Source organism: Hyaena hyaena, unplaced genomic scaffold, assembly GCF_003009895.1.
Source record: "Hyaena hyaena isolate Hyena2069 unplaced genomic scaffold, ASM300989v1 scaffold_186, whole genome shotgun sequence".
Taxonomy (NCBI): Eukaryota; Metazoa; Chordata; class Mammalia; order Carnivora; family Hyaenidae; genus Hyaena; species Hyaena hyaena.
In genome coordinates, this window is record NW_024080818.1 from 2,199,872 (window position 1) to 2,215,910 (window position 16,039).

General features: G+C 39.3%; 1 protein-coding gene across 5 annotated transcripts in view; it reads right to left on the bottom strand.

Moving 5' to 3' along the window:
• HPS3 (HPS3 biogenesis of lysosomal organelles complex 2 subunit 1) overlaps positions 1-16,039 on the bottom strand; it is a 37,057-nt gene that overhangs the window by 20,103 nt on the left and 915 nt on the right. For all 5 annotated transcript variants that reach the window (XR_005530004.1, XR_005530003.1, XM_039241032.1 and 2 more), the window contains exons 2-6: positions 8,652-9,143; positions 7,938-8,109; positions 7,747-7,832; positions 4,891-5,083; positions 2,100-2,181 (exon numbers count right to left, since the gene is read on the bottom strand). Coding sequence is in view for 3 of the 5 variants with exons in the window: in XM_039241032.1 (XP_039096963.1) it covers positions 2,100-2,181; positions 4,891-5,083; positions 7,747-7,832; positions 7,938-8,109; positions 8,652-9,143 (1,025 nt within the window). In the remaining 2 variants the exon portion in view is untranslated. The remainder of the gene's footprint in view (positions 1-2,099; positions 2,182-4,890; positions 5,084-7,746; positions 7,833-7,937; positions 8,110-8,651; positions 9,144-16,039) is intronic.

Consider the following 16,039-nt stretch of genomic DNA (forward strand, 5'->3'; position numbering starts at 1 on the left):
TCCTCTCTACCACCTTCAAGAGGACTGGCTGGAAGGGCAGCATCCCCTACCAGCTAGCTGCCGGTTTCTCTTATTTTTTATTAAAATTACTTGTTTATTTTGAGAGAGAGAGCGTGCATGCAAGTACAGACAGAGGGGGAAAGAAAGAATTCCAAGCAGGTTCCGTGCTGTCAGTGCAGAGCCCGATGCAAGCTCGAACTCATGAACTGTGAGATCATGACCTGAGCCAGAATCAAAAGTCAGATACTTAACCGACTGAGCCACCCAGCCCCCTTGCCCATTTCTCTTCTTATCTCCCTTCTTCTCTTCCTTGTTCCTTCCCTATGGCTTTAGGAGACTCTGAGAAGACCTGGAACATGATTTAATTTCAAATGCATATTGATCCTACCTCAATCTATTATGTACCCCTAACTCCAGCATCACCACTTATGTAAGCCTATGTCTTTCTGAGGTTTAAAAAACAGAAAACAAAAAAGCAAAGCAAGGTCTGGGGAGAAGCAAGGGACAAAGAATCTGTCAGCTTTCAATTTTTACTAGGGAAATAAACTTTATTTCTAAAATATGCTCTTAAAAAGACTGTGTATTTTAAACACAGGCATAAAGGCATGGGAAAGCTGTGATTCTGGTTTCTTAACAGGCTGAAGGTAGACAGTATGCCGGGTCAGCAACAGAAAGCTACAGGCAGGCCATGGCATGAAAAAGAACTCAGATCACATAGAATGCTATCACATATCATAATCTGAGTGACAATGATAGGGGTAGAGGACCTCAGACACATTAAGCACTACAAAGTGCTGGCTTGTCAACATAACCATCATGATTAAACACTTATTTTTCTAGGAAAAGGTGTTCCAGGTGCCAGATAGATATTATCTATCTATCTATCTGTCTATCTATCTATCTATCTATCTATCTATCTATCTCTATCTCTCTCTCTATCTCTCTATCTAATTTGGGAGTTTCCTGCAGCATGTAGCTTCATAACAAACAAGTAGTTTATACCTCAGAGGTGAAAGAGAATATGATGATATCACATGAATGATCAGTATATTTCTGAGAACAGAAATTCAAGGTCAGAAAATACAGAATTTGGGGGTACCTCGGTGGCTCAGCCAGTTAAGCATCCAACTCTTGATCTCAGCTCAAGTCATGGTCTCATGGTTTGTGAGATGGAGACCCACGTCAAGCTCTGCACTGACAGCATGGAGCCTGCTTGAGATTCTCTCCCTCCCTCTCTCTGCTCCTCCCCTGCTCTCTCTCTCAAAATAAACTAATAAGCTTATAAAAAAGGAAAATATAGAATTTTATCATAAAATTGCGTATCAAGAGCTTTGCAGAGACTAAACATATGACTTCTCACTAAAAATGAGGTTAATGATCTAGCACATCCATTAACTCTTAGATTAAGACTACACAAATACATTATAGTCATATCTGATAGTAATATAAATAACTCATTTTAATGCATTTGTGTTCTTGAACACACTGATTTCTGTGCTGTTTTGTTAATAGCTATGTACTACTGCCACCAATATTTCTGTTACAAAAGAATAAAATTGTAGTATACTATAGTTGTGAAGTACTCTCTCTCAAGTTACACTATAAGTATTCTTTACCAAACTTTAAAAAGTATGCACTATACCTAAATTTTGAGTGAAATGTTTTTTTTTTTTTAATGTTTTTTTAAATTTATTTCTAGGAGAGAGAGAGACAGCGTGAGCAGGGGAGGGTCAGAGAGAGAGAGGGAGTGACAGACTGAAACAGGCTCCAGGCTCTGAGCTGGCAGTCAGCACAGAGCCCGATGCGGGGCTCGAACCCACAAACTGCGAGATCATGACCTAAGCAAAAGTCGGACGCTTAACCAACTAAGCCACCCAGGCGCCCCATTGAGTGAAATGTTTTTAAAGTAATCTCAAAAATTGTCATTTACACCAAGAATCATGAAATGTTTGCTATTTTACATCCAAAAGGTCTATTGCAATAAACATAAGCTTAAGACCTCGAATAGTCACCGTCCTTGACCAAAGAGCAAATCTGCAAGCATTTATATATTCCTTTTTGACTTTAAGGTTTTGCTGTGGTCATAAACCAGTTCTAACCTTCAGGGTGGTGTCCACATATGGGTCCTCCTCACGAGCTGCCGCCGCGCTGCACCGCACTGTGAAACACTGCAGGTTGTTGCTAAGGCAGAGGAGAGACACCACTGAGCAAAGCAGAGGCCAATAACCGACATGGCCATAGTTCGGAGGATTTCACAGCGGCGAACGGAACAATGGTGGGAGTGAAGGAAGACGCAAGTATTCGTCAACTGCTGATTATTAGTCTGCTTCTTAACAAAGAAAGAACCTCAGAATACTGTTGAGTGCTTTTAAAAATGTAGAACTGGTCCTCACCTCACCTCTAGAAAGCATAATTTCTAAGAGCCAAATCTAGACATTTTATTTGAATATTCTTGAAAGAGAGACAGAGCACAAGTTGAGGAGGAGGAAAGAGAGAGGGAGACACAGAATGTGAAGCAGGCTCTAGGCTGAGCTGTCAGCACAGAGTGAGACTTGGCTCAAATTCACAAACAGTAAGATCAGGACCTGAGCCAAAGTCAGATGCTTAACCAACTGAGCCACCCAGGTGCCCCATGTTCTAACATTCTTTAAAAAATTTTTTTTCTATTGATTTTTTTTTTCAAACATACCAGTCTTCAAGAAACTTTTCAAGATGAACTTAGGCCAAGATATTTCTAAAATACGTATCTTTTGGGTAAAATAGTATGTAAAAATAAGTTCAACAATACAAGATTCAAATATTGGTGAGGGGATCCTCATTAAGAATGTGAATTTAGGGGCACCTGGGTGGCTCAGTTTGGCTAGGTATCTGACTTTATGTCTACGCAATCAGATAAAGATGATAGTCTTTTTGTATCAATATTTTGGGACAGAAATTAGTATTTTATTTCTTCTTTTTTCCTCTAGGTTTTCTTTAGTTTCTAAGATGGTGTAGTTTCCTAGGTTCTTTTGCATCCTTGAAGATCCTTCTATTCCTTCTCTCTCTTTCTAAACATGACCTTCACCAGAGTTTAGTTTAGTTTTCCAACTACTTTTCTCTGCTATACACTCTTGGGGCTCATGCTCACTGCTTTGATAATCAGCTCTTTTTTGATGGTAATAAAATATCTCCGTTTTCCTCTCTTTTCTAATTTTCGGTCCTATGTCTAAAAGCCTACTTAACATTTCCCCTTAATATTCCCTAAGTGCCTCAAACTCAACCGCCTACATTAAGCTTCTCTTTTGCCCCCACACTGCACCAGCCTCCATTCTTTCATAAAAGCAGGCTCAGGTGGGGTTTTCTATAGCTCCTCCATTCCCACCATCCCATCCGACACCAAGTCTTGTCATTCTCTTGCCAAGGCCTCTCGCATCCATTCTTCCTTGTCCTCTCACTGCTACTGCCCTGCCCAAATACAGCCCCTCGTTATCCTTGCCTGAACCATTTCAATAGCTGATTCATCTATGTTCAATCCATCCCCCATAACAGCCACCACCAATTTTCCTAAAGCAATGCTCTTATTACATCGCTGTCTTGATCAAAACCTTAAAAAATTCCTTAATTTTCAAACCCCTGGGATCTCTCTCAAGCATTATTTGTAACATTTCTCTGCATTTCGCTTCTTCACGGCTAAAGGACGTCACTATGTGCAACATGATGGAAATGGAGACTAGCTACTTCCACAATATTCATTTAGGAAAACACACAATAGCATTTATCCTTACACCAGACAACGGGAGGAGAGGCAGCAACCACAATACGAGTAAGTAGCAGAATCTCCTGGTGAGTTCTATGCTGACTAAATGTACTCTCTGTGGCTTCTGATACTACCACTCAGTTGAAAAAAAAGTTAAAATTACTGTTCTATGCAATTAATTATTGGATGCTCCCGCAAAACTAGACATAGCCTTTGTTTATAGTCTTCCCTGTATCTATAATGCCTTTCTCTTCTAATCTACATCTGTCAAATTCTAACTAGCTTCTCTCACTTCAAACACAAAAAACTTTCTGCATGACTCAGCCACAAGTAGGTTCCCTCCTGCCAGTGCCTATGCCACTTTCACAAAGGCTTAAGACATTTTTCACAAATCTCCTAGTGTTTGTGCCCCATGTATGTGTCTCTGACCTTCTCTTATGCTACTGTGTTAGAAAGCAAATGGTGTATCTTATTCACAGTTGCTTGGCTAGAGGGCCCAATGCAGTGGCTTGCACATAATCTAAGCTCAAAAAACAGGAAATAGAACTCAAACCACCAGTTACTGCTGAGATTAAAGGAAATGAGATAAAAATCCTGCTCAGGAACCCAGGTTACATGCCAGCATATCAGGGTAAGGCTACTCAAAAGGCATCTGCCACCCATTAGCCACATGACCTTGTCCATTCCAACCTCTGGATTATTTCCCCATTTGTACTAATCAGAGGGTGGAATCAGGGAGTCTTTCTAGCTCCCTCACAGTTCTAAGCCATTATGAAATAGCTCGACTCATACAGAAAGGATAGGACAGCAGAGTAAAAACAATTAGGAAATCTAAAAAGAAATCTAGAGATGTTCTGACTGGCTCCACTGACTTTTCACTAAAATTCTCTATGAAAATTTTTCCTCATGAAGACCTGTATACCTCCTTACAAAGACCCCTATCCAATCTAAGAAAATAAAACAAAGGCAAAACCAGAATCCAAATCTTTGGCATTGAAAATGTAAGTATGGGCCATCAAAAGACAGACATACCTCATTAGTTTATAGTATTATAAACGATTTCACACAATTCTAATTTAAAGATTTAGGAAGCATGTCAGGAATTTACAGAAGAGTAAGGGACTCAAAGGCTAGCAAGTGAGATTGTAACATACCTTGTAATGACATGCAAAAATTGTGGCGTGAGCACTGCCTGCTGAGACTTCTCAGGATACTGGTAAACTGACATTAATTCAACAGATTTGACAACCATGTAGAGATAGCCCACATGAGGTAATGAGAAAAAACAAAAGAGACTCAGCAACTCTTTTTCCTGAGACAATTTTTTTCTATCTGAAGTAGGAGAACCTGCATGAAAAAAAATGGGGGAAAAATACCATGAAACCAGAAAATAAAGGGAATCAATAGCTTCACTTTTTGAAGTAAAAAAGTCTATCAGTGGATAACCAAAGAGTTGTTTAGGGAATGCCAGTAAGAAATGAATTCTTGGGGCACGTGGGTGGCTCAGTCGGTGAAGTGTCCAACTTAGGCTCAGGTCATGATCTCATGGTTCATGAGTTCGAGCCCCGTGTCAGGCTCTGTGCTGAGAGCTAGCTCAGAGCCTGGAGCCTGTTTCAGATTCTGTGTCTCCCTCTCTCTCTGACCCTCCCCTTGCTCACGATCTCTCTCTCTCTCTCTCTCTGAAATAAAAAAAAAAAAAAGAAAGAAATTCTTTATAGAAGAATGCCAGTAAGAAATGAAAAGGGAGTGATATAATTAAAATATCACCATTTTGCAACCCCTAATAAATGAACAGATCTAGGTAATAATCATCAATGCTATTAACATCACAAAAAGAGTCAACCCGATACCAGGTACGTTCCAACATAAGTCAGCATGACTTGTGCTACCAAATCCTCATCTTTGCAATCATCACCATCAACATCATCATCATCTAATCAAGACTAGGTCTAGACCAGCATTGTCAAAAGAAATATAACATGAGCCACATATTTAATTTAAAGTTTTCTAGGGGTGCCTGAATGGCTCAGTCGGTTGAGCATCCAACTTCGGCTTAGGTCATGATCTCATGTTTTGTGGGTTTGAGCCCCGCATCTGAGCTGTCAGCACAGAGCCTGGAACCTGCTTCAGATTCTGTGTCTCCCTCCCTCTCTGCCCCTCCCTCACTTGCACTTTGTCTCCCTCTCTCTCTCTCTCCCAAAAATAAACATTAAAAAATTTTTTAAAAATCTTTTAAAGTTTTCTAGTAATCACATTTTAAAAAGTAAAAAGAAACAGGCAAAATTTTAATAATAGTCAACAAAAAAATCAATGAGATAGTTTATATATATATTTCTGTACTAAGTCTTCAAGGTATGGCATGAATTTTATACTTAACACCATATCTCAATTGTGAATAGTCACATTTCAGAGCCCAACAGCAGCAGGTGACTAATGGCTACCATACTGAACAGTACAATTTTAGATCTAACTACCAAATCACAGTGAAATACTGGAGATACAGGAACATGTTGAATGACACTGTGGGGAGTCAATCAGCAAAATTCAGATTATGGGAAATTCTATGGCATTAATCCAACTTCTTGCTTAATCAACTGCAAAGAAAAGAGGGAGAAAAAGGGAGAAGTTGACCCTCTAGCACAGCTATGGGCCCTGTCTGGTCTCCAGCTTTGTCTAACAACCCCCTCTCCCTTGCACTCCTCTCCCAATCTTGCTTCTCTCAGTTCCTCAAATATAAGATTCTCCCTCCACCACAACTCCTTTGTTGCTTCCTCTGCACCAACCCTATCCCCAAGTCAGCCCTGATTCATTCTTCAGATCTTCTTTCTCAGGAGGCCTTCCCTGACCCCTAGATGAAGTTAATATCTTTGTTACAGGCTCTCAAGGCAGGGCTCTTTTTCCACAGAGAACTCATTTCAGTGTGTAATAATATACTCCTTTTTGTGATTGTTCAGTTAACATCTGCCTCCCCCCACTCCCGAGATAGTCAGCTCCACGAGTGCAAGTAGTTTACCTACTATTGTTTATTACTGTTCCCTAGTACTCAGCCCAATACCCAATGCAGTAGGCAGTCAATACATGTTTGCTAAAAGAAAGAAAAAACTAAAGGAAGGTTATGAACACGTTTAATCAGAATAATACTTATATCGTTCTCTAGGCAAGATCCAAAGATGTTAAGCAGGCCAAAACTACGTACAAAACCCAAGGGCAGGGGCGCCTGGGTGGCTTAGTGGGTTAAGCGTCCGACTTTCGCTTAGGTCATGATCTCACAGTTTGTGGGTTCGAGCCCCACGTCGGGCTCTGTGCTGACTGCCAGCTCAGAGCCTGGAGCCTGTTTCAGTCTGTGACTCCCTCTCTCTCTGACCCTCCCCTGCTCACACTGTCTCTCTCTCTCTCTCCTAGAAATAAATAAAAAAAAAACATTAAAAAAAAAAGTTTAAAAAAAAAAAAAAACCCAAGGGCAATTCTCAGTCTTGGCTGCCCATTAGGTTCCAGGGGAGCTTTTAAAAACTACAGATGCCCAGGCACCATCGTTGACTAATTAAGTCAGAATCTCCAGCATGTGGAGCCTGGGCATCAGTATTCTTAAAAGCAGCCAAGCAAACCCCATGTTCACCAAGGCTGAAAACCACTACTCTGAATGAATTTCCATTCAGCCCACATTTTTCCACCTTGTTCCTAAGGCCATCATAAGGAGCTCTGCCAAATACCCAGCTAAAAGTCTGCTAAACCCCAGCTATAAAAAATCTCCAATTTCCCTTTTTGGGCCAAGTAACCATTTCAAAAACAGAAATGGGTTTTGTTCCTCACATCCTCTCCATGGCTTCTCCTAGCAGATACTGCTTCCCTTTGCAATGCTCACAGGAGCACTGCTTCACAGTATTTGCTAAAGAGCTTGTTTAAGGCCCCAGGGAGATTCAGTAGAAGAACCTAACGTATTACCCACAGCAGCCTCTCCTCCCAGCTCAGAGCCTTGTCACCTCACTGCACTGTAGCACTGCCATACTTACCTGTTTGGTAAATGGGTAGCAGCTGAAGTGAGTGCAGCTTGATGTCATCAGCTAAGACAAGGGATGAAATATCAGGAGCAAAACGTCTGTGAGTTTAAAGAGAGAGAGAAAGAAGGAGAGATCTAATTTCCGTGTACTTCTAAGCAGGTTAATGTATATTAAATGGTAATGAATAAAAAGCTTTTGAATACTTATAAAGCAGGTGCTGAACGTGGTAATATTTTATGTTTTTATCAGCTAATCCAGTTGACTCCAGTGTAACAGATATTCCAGACTGGCTACTTTTTTCACCAAGAAGTTCCATGGGCTTTTGACAGATAACAAAATCATCTGACTCAAGCTGCAAAGTTTCATTACTGATGCCTTAAAAAATAAAATTTAAGAAAAGAGTTTAATAGCTCCAAGTACTATTTGCATGAAAATTAAATTTCACAACACCCTCATATCAATTAAATAGACATATAGTAATTTTATTTATTTATACACACAGACATCTCATATATTTACAAGGCACTACAGTTTTGAAAAGCCTAAGCACTTCCTCATTTATTCCTCACAACTGATGAAGTACAACAGGATATTATCATTTCAATCTTATACATGAGGAAATTGAAACTCAAAGATGATATTCCTAATCCAAGGCCATTTAACTTGTAAGTATGAGACCTGGGGCTAGAAACTCCTCAGCTCTTCCGTTGTATCTGTTGACAAGTATATACGGAAACACACAGACATCCTATAGAGTAAGATACGGGCAGCCAGATCATAAACCCAATTCCCATGTATTAAGAATCTATAAATAATGTGGCATAAATATATACACACACATACACTAGAGGCCTTCAGAGATTGCCAGAAGGGTATTCTTTACACTGAATATAAGAAAGCAAGCTAAATTCATTTACCTTCTGTCTGTTTCCCTGAATTATTGGTCTTATGTGGCTGGTAGTTAACACTCTCTCCACTTTTAGGGTCTGATTCCAGTTTCATGATTAAGACTTCTAAGTCTGACATGAGAGCAACATAGCCAACACAAAAAGAAATTTCAACAGGAATGATGTTATCTATGTGTATAATCAAAGAACGTTCAAAGTCTAATATTGAGAATTCTTCACTAATGATCTGATACTTCAGACTAAATAAGACTAACTTATTTGAGCAACCAACAAGAAGGTCTCCTTTCACAGGGCAACAGGAAATGCACATGGGGGCCTCAGAGAGCGGCATTTCAATAATAGACATCTGGTCTCTGAAGGTGTCGCTGAAGGGTGCCTCCACTTTATGTCCAACCATTCGGATACACACGCGACAGTTTTCAGTCCTTTTACTTCTCCAGTTCACATACACACGTAGAAATGCAGCTTTGTTTTTCTCTTCAATTGCTGCCAAATAGTCTCCTGAGAAGAAAGTAAGATTACACTCAGAATGTGTAGTTAGAAACAACCACCTACCTTGTGCCATGAAAAGGAACTATTAGTGAATTCTAATGTGAATGGTTGAATTAAACATTGACTCAAACAAAACCCTAATCAATAGGATCTTAGGTATATGTATGTGTGTATATATATTTATATATTTTTAAAATGTTTTTAATGTTTATTTTTGAGAGAGCGTGAGCAGGGGAGGGTCAGAGAGAGAGGGAGGGTCAGACAGAGAGGGAGACACAGAATCCAAAGCACGTTCTAGGCTCTGAGCTGTCAGCACAGAGCCCAACGCGGGGCTCAAACTCATGAACTGTGAGATCATGATCTGAGCCAAAGTTGGATGCTTAACTAACTGAGCCACCCAGGTGCCCCCCGGAACTTAGCTATACTTTTTAACTGACATTAGGCATTTTGGTTCTGAAATAAATCTCTCTCCATTATGTCTTAAGATAATCCATTAGTGACACATGTAGTTTACATAGAAATTTTACAGTTTTCTTTATCTTAGCTCTGAATCTTTCCTGTAGCTCTGAACCCCCCTTCCCACAAGTCACACCTTCATGTCAACACTGAGAAACAGGATAAAGCTGAACATATTGAATAAAACTTAAATCCAAGTTGATTTTCCCTCAATTGTTGATTTTATTTTTTAAATAATAATTTTGTAGTTATTCTCTTTTGTGAGAAATCAAAGTGGTAAAGAGATGCAAAATGAAAAGCCTGAACCCTCCCCTACAGTCCAATCAGTAAGGAGCCAGTGTTAACACACACAGCCTGGTACATGTCCTTCTATAATTTTCTCAAATACACATAGATCACAGAGTAGTGTTTTATCTTTCTTTTCTTTTTTTCATCAAAATGGAATCACTGAATATATTTAACAATCTACAACTTCTAAAAATTACCAGTAAATCTTTGCCTTTAGGTCAATGGGTAGCTAACATCCTTTTATTAAAAATTATCTGCATATTGGATGTATACCTGTACCGTAATTTATTTAACAATTCCCCTATTGATACATATTCAAGTTTTTCCAGTTTTTCTGCCACTATACTTCATGCTGTAATAAACAGTCCTATACCTATATGTTTCTTTCCTAGGGGTTTATTTCAATGGCACAAATTTCAGAAAGTGAGAATACCGGGCCAAAAGACAGGTACATTTTAAATTTTAAGATATTTCCAGATTCAGGTCATCTGGGTGGCTCAGTCGGTTAAGCATCTGACTCTTGATTTTGGCACAGGTCACAATCTCACAATTCGTGGGTTTGAGACCCACATTGGGCTTTGTGTTGATTGTGCAGAGCCTGCTTGGATTCTCTCTCTCTCTCTCTCCCTCTCTCTCTGCCCCTCCCCCACTTATGTGTGCATGCACACACATGCAGATTGTCTCTCACACACACACAAAATAAATAAACTTAAAAAAAACCCAACTTAAAAAAAACCCAACTCAAAAAAAAATATTGCCAGATTCTATCATAATTACGTAACAGGAATTCATGTTGCCGGCAGCACTGTTTGAACATGCCTGTTTCCCCATATCCTTACTAGCACTGACTCAATGTGATGGGGAAACATGGACTGTTAGGGTTATTGTAAGTTATATTTTCCAGACCATTTCTAACACTGGCCATCTTCTCCTATGCTTATCAGCCATGTATAATTTCTCTTCTGCAAATTATCTACTTTATTAGGATGTTTGATTTGTTTTTCTTATTAAGAAATAGCAGCTCCCTGGGTAAAAGTGATATTAATCTTTTGTTGCTCATGAATAGCAAATTGTTTTTGGTAGTCTATTCTTTGACATTTGACTTCACTTATGGCATCCTTTACCACAGTAAAAACAGATATGTATGTAGTCAGATATGTATCATTTCCTGCTTGGACTCTGAACTTCCTAATTTGCTTAAACAGTTTCCTATGTCCTCCAACTATATAGTTCTACTCTTACATGTTCTATTTTAGCAGCTTTCCAACTTAAATTTTTTAATCTTTAGAACTTTGAGGTGGAGAAACATCAAGGTTTTTTCAAATGTAGAATCTACTATTTACTATCATTATTTGCTAAATAAGCCCTTTTCCAATGAACTGAAACTGAAACGCTGCTGTTAGCATAATGACTTCCCATGGACACACGCAGCAAGCAAGCAGCCCCTTTCTGCAGACACTCACTGGGCTGGCCAGGTCCCCTCCTCGTCCAAAACGAGCCAACCTTCCAAACAGGCAAGATTTCTCCTGATGCTGGTTCCTTTGATACCACAGAAATGGAACCTGCACCTGTTCACTCCCTGGCTATCTTGGCAGAACGCCTAAATGTGCCCTGCAGCCTCCATAAATTTGCTCACTCTATTCCAGAGAAGCTGTTTGGATAGAGTTGGGTTGAAAGATGCCTTGTAGCCTCCATCTTCCTAGAATTTCTTCAGTAAATGATTTTGGTTTTTTATTTTGTTTTTAGTTTATTTTGAGAAGAGGAAGAGGAGGGGGAGAGGGAGGGAGAGGGAGAAAGAGAGAGAATTTGGGGGAGGGGCAGAGAGAGAATCTCAAGCAGGCTCTGTGCTGTCAGACATGGGGCTGACATGGGGCTCTATCCCACGACCTTTGAGATCATGACCTGAGCTGAAATCAAGAGTCTGATTCTTAACTGACTGAGCCACCCAGAAGCCCCTTCAGTAAATGATTTTTAAAAAGCATTTTACTGTGGTAAAATATACATAACGTAAAATTTACCATCTTCACCATTTTTGAGCACGGGATTCAGTGGTATTAAGTACATTCACACTGTTGTGTACCAATCACCATCATCCATCTCCAGAACTTTTTCATCTTCCTCAAAACTCTGTATCCCTTAGACAATAACTTCCCATCCTCTCCACCCCCAGACTCTGGGGGATGAATCTTTTCATCAGTTGATGGACATTTGGGTTGCTTCCACTTCTTGGTTCTCATAGAAAATGCTGCTATGAACATTGGTGTGCAAATACCTGCACAAGTCCCTGCTTTCAATTACTTTGTTTCTATACTTCCAGAAGTGAAACTGCTGGATCATGGTAATCCTATGTTTAATTTTTTGAGGAACACCACACTGTTTTCCACAGCAGCTCTACCTGTGGGGTTCCAATTTCTCCACATTCACATCAACACTTATTATTTTCTTTCTTTTTTTAAATAACAACCATCCTAATGGGTGTGAAGTGGCATCCATTATGGGTTTGATCTGCACTTCCCTGGTGATAATGATGTTAAATCTCTTTTCAAGGGCTTGTTGGCACCTGAGGAAATGCCTATTTGCCCATTTTTGAATTGGCTTTTGTTGTCATTAAGTTATAGGAGTTCTTTATATATCCTGGATATTATCCCTTGTCAGATATATGCTTTGCAAGTATTTTCTTCCATTCTGTGGATTGCCTTTTCAATCTATTGTTGATGTCCTACTGTCTTTAATAGATGCAAAAAAGTTTTAATTTGGTGATATCCAACTTACTTTATTCTTTTGTTGCCTGTGCTTTGCATATTCAAGTAAGTAAATGAATTTTAAAACCAAGAATATTTGTTTAAAACCAAGAATATTAGTTGAATAAAATTATTTTATTTGTGCATCTATAAACATATACCTATTTCACTGATAGTCTATATATCTTTTATATAGAATCTCCAAATTGTAGATAGTGCCCATACTGTTTTATATGTTTTCAGATTAATAACTTGTTTTATAAATGATGAACTAGAACTTGCTAAGTGTGTTTACCTGACAAGCATTATGATCAGAGATTAGAGTTTTCTCAGTTAATCCTCACAACAAACCTTCAGGATACTATCTCATTCTCCATTTTACAGAGACTCAGACAAGCTAGGTAACTTGCCTAAAGCAACACAGCTGACAAATGATAGAACTGGGACTTAAACCTGGATCTGGTTAGCTCAAAAGCTGGTGCTCATTCCCTAATAATGCTATTCCTCAAAATGTTAAAAAAGAGATACAAGTCTAGAGAAGTCTGTGGAGGTTAACAGCTCTTTATGAAAGAAAGAAACTAAACTCTTTTTTAATTTATTTAAACAGACAAAAACAGTTTGCCTATTTCTCCCACTGCCCCTACCAAGTAACTTTGTTTTTATTCTACTTTTAGATTCTACATATTAAAAATCATATTGTATTTGTCTTCCTCTGTCTGACTTACAAACTTTTTAAAGTATTATATGTTCAGGACTTTATTCTACTTGTTTTACAACACCTCTGTCTTCGTTAAGTAAATTAGAAAAATGTTCTCATATTTATTCTTTTTTTTAAACGTTTATTTATTTTTGAGAGAAAGAGAGAGACGGAGCACAAGCGGGGGAGGGGCAAGAGAAATGGAGACACAATCTGAAGCAGCTCCAGGATCTGAGCTGTCAGCACTGAGCCCAGCGCTGGGCTCAAACCCACAAACTGTGAGATCATGACCTGAGCTGAAGTCTAACATTTAACCAACTGAGCCACCCAGGTGCCTCTCTCGTATTGATTCCTAAGCTAAGAGTCACTGGTTTTTAAAAATAAGAAACTTCCTGGTTAACACTAGTACAAGATTACGGAAAAGGCAGCACTCCTATGACAAAACTGACATCAGAAGGCAAAAGTAATATACGACGCATTAGATTATGTTTTATGGCTTTAGAAAAGTTAAAAGACAGCAGGTCTTGGCAGGGGTGGAATGGATAGATTCGTATAATACACTTGTGCTAAAGAACAGGCAATGACGGCCATGTGGTCTTGTCCTCCCAGCCGTACCGCCTTTGACACCCCCAGAACAAATGTCTAACACCAGAGCTCCCCACACAGCACGTAACTCTGGCTACCCGGTCTTTCTCCTTGAGAGCAATAAGTTCTCATGTCTTCCTCACTTCACACAGAAAGTCTAAATTAAGTTTTCATTACTGATAATGATGTAAAGGACCCCAAAATTTCTGTCCTTCAAAATTTCTACCTACTTTCTTTCTAACACCCTCAAATTTTAAAAATGGAGAATAGCATCCGGGAATTAGAGATTAAAAAATGAAAATATTTTCTACTTGGGTAAGAGAGCTGCAAAGCACTTATAGTAAATATAAATGGCTGATATAAAATTCACTGTTTGACAGGGGGAGATTTGCTACAGAGATTTGCTAGGCACTTAGAGCAGGCATCCCCATGTCTAAGTTATTGTGAATGAGAAGAAAGAGACCAAAAGGAAAAAGCTGGAAAGTGGAAGACAAGTTATCTGGATATCAGCATAGCTGGGAGTCAGCTTTGTGTAGATTAATAGAAGCTGTACCCAGGGATTGTACCGTCTTCTTGAAACTGAAGACTGAAAGTTACCCTTGAGCTATCTGACCCATGCTAAGGCCATACATACCACATGACTCCTGAACTTTCTTTAGGACAGCCAACTGGATTACAAAAACGTCTTTGTTGGGGTGCCTGGGTGGCTTAGTTGGTTAAGCGTCTGACTTTCACTTAGGTCATGATCTCGCGGTTCGTGGGTTCGAGCCCCACGTCCGGCTCTGTACTGACTGCCAGCTCAGAGCCTGGAGCCTGTTTCAGAGTCTGTGACTCCCTCTCTCTCTGACCCTCCCCTGCTCATGCTGTCTCTCTCTCTCTCTCTCCAAGAAATAAATTAAAAAAACATTTTAAAAAATTTAAAAAAAAAAACAAAAAAACAAAAAACAAAAAACGTCTTTGTTTTTCAAGGCCTCATTAATCAGGTTACCATGCTACTTGCTGCTTACAGCAGCTTGTGTGGCTCTAGGTCAGTGGTTCTCAATCTTGACTAAATATTAGACCCACCCCAGTGCTGGGCCACGCCCCTGGAAACTGACAGTTTCTCTGAGGTTATGAGCCAGGCATCAACATTTTTTCAAGTTTCCCCCAGGTGATTCTGATGCACAAGTAGTGACATCCAAGGGTCCCCAGTATCACCATTACTGACAGGTAAGAAAACCAGAGGTTTATATCATGCCTGCCACTTCCAATTCTAGAATGTTGATTTGGAAGAATAGGTCAAATCATGTAAATATGTCTGTCTCTCTGTCTCTGTCTCTGCCCTGTCTTTCACACACACACCCCACACCTTGCAACTGGTGAGTTTGAAGGTGAGAACGTCAATGCTTAAAAGTGGAGCTGGATGAGGAAAACTACCAATATTGAAAAATGATTAAAAGAAAGATTTCAATAGAAATACCAAAATCAGAATCTGCTGCTGATAGAGGACATACAGATCTAATGAGTGGTTTTCAAACAAATCTGGGGACCAGTGGGGGCTTCTGTTGATGTCTTCACTAGTCAAAAGAAAAAATAACAGCATAGTAAGTTGCTCATAAAGCAAAGACCTCCGATGTTTGAGGCTGTTTTTTCTTTTATGGTTGCAATAAATAGTTGGGCTTTTCGTTTTTAAAAATATGTATCTTTACTTGGCAAAATGAACAGTCATATACATCATACTATGTACCATACCCCATAGTTTTTTACTGATCCACAAAATCCCAATGTCTGGAAGTCACTTATCTAGTAATTCAACTTTTTTTTAAAACAGAGACCGAGACCCAAAAATGTCTATAAACTCACACCCAACCAGTTGCAGACCCACTAGGAATGAGAAAGAGATCTCCAATCCTCCAAGTTCACGCTCCCCACTTCATTAGTAAGCCCCTGAGCCATAAGCTTTTCTACCATAAATACTGCCACTTAGACATTTACACCGCTCTTGAAAAGCAGGAATCAAACTTAAAGTGTATTATTAAGCAGTTAAAAGAATCCTATGGCAAATCCTTCTATAATCTAAGTACCACCTATTTTTAAATGTTAGATTTTTCTAAAATAGAGGTGTACCCACACAGTACTTGGTATATCTCTTGGTGAGA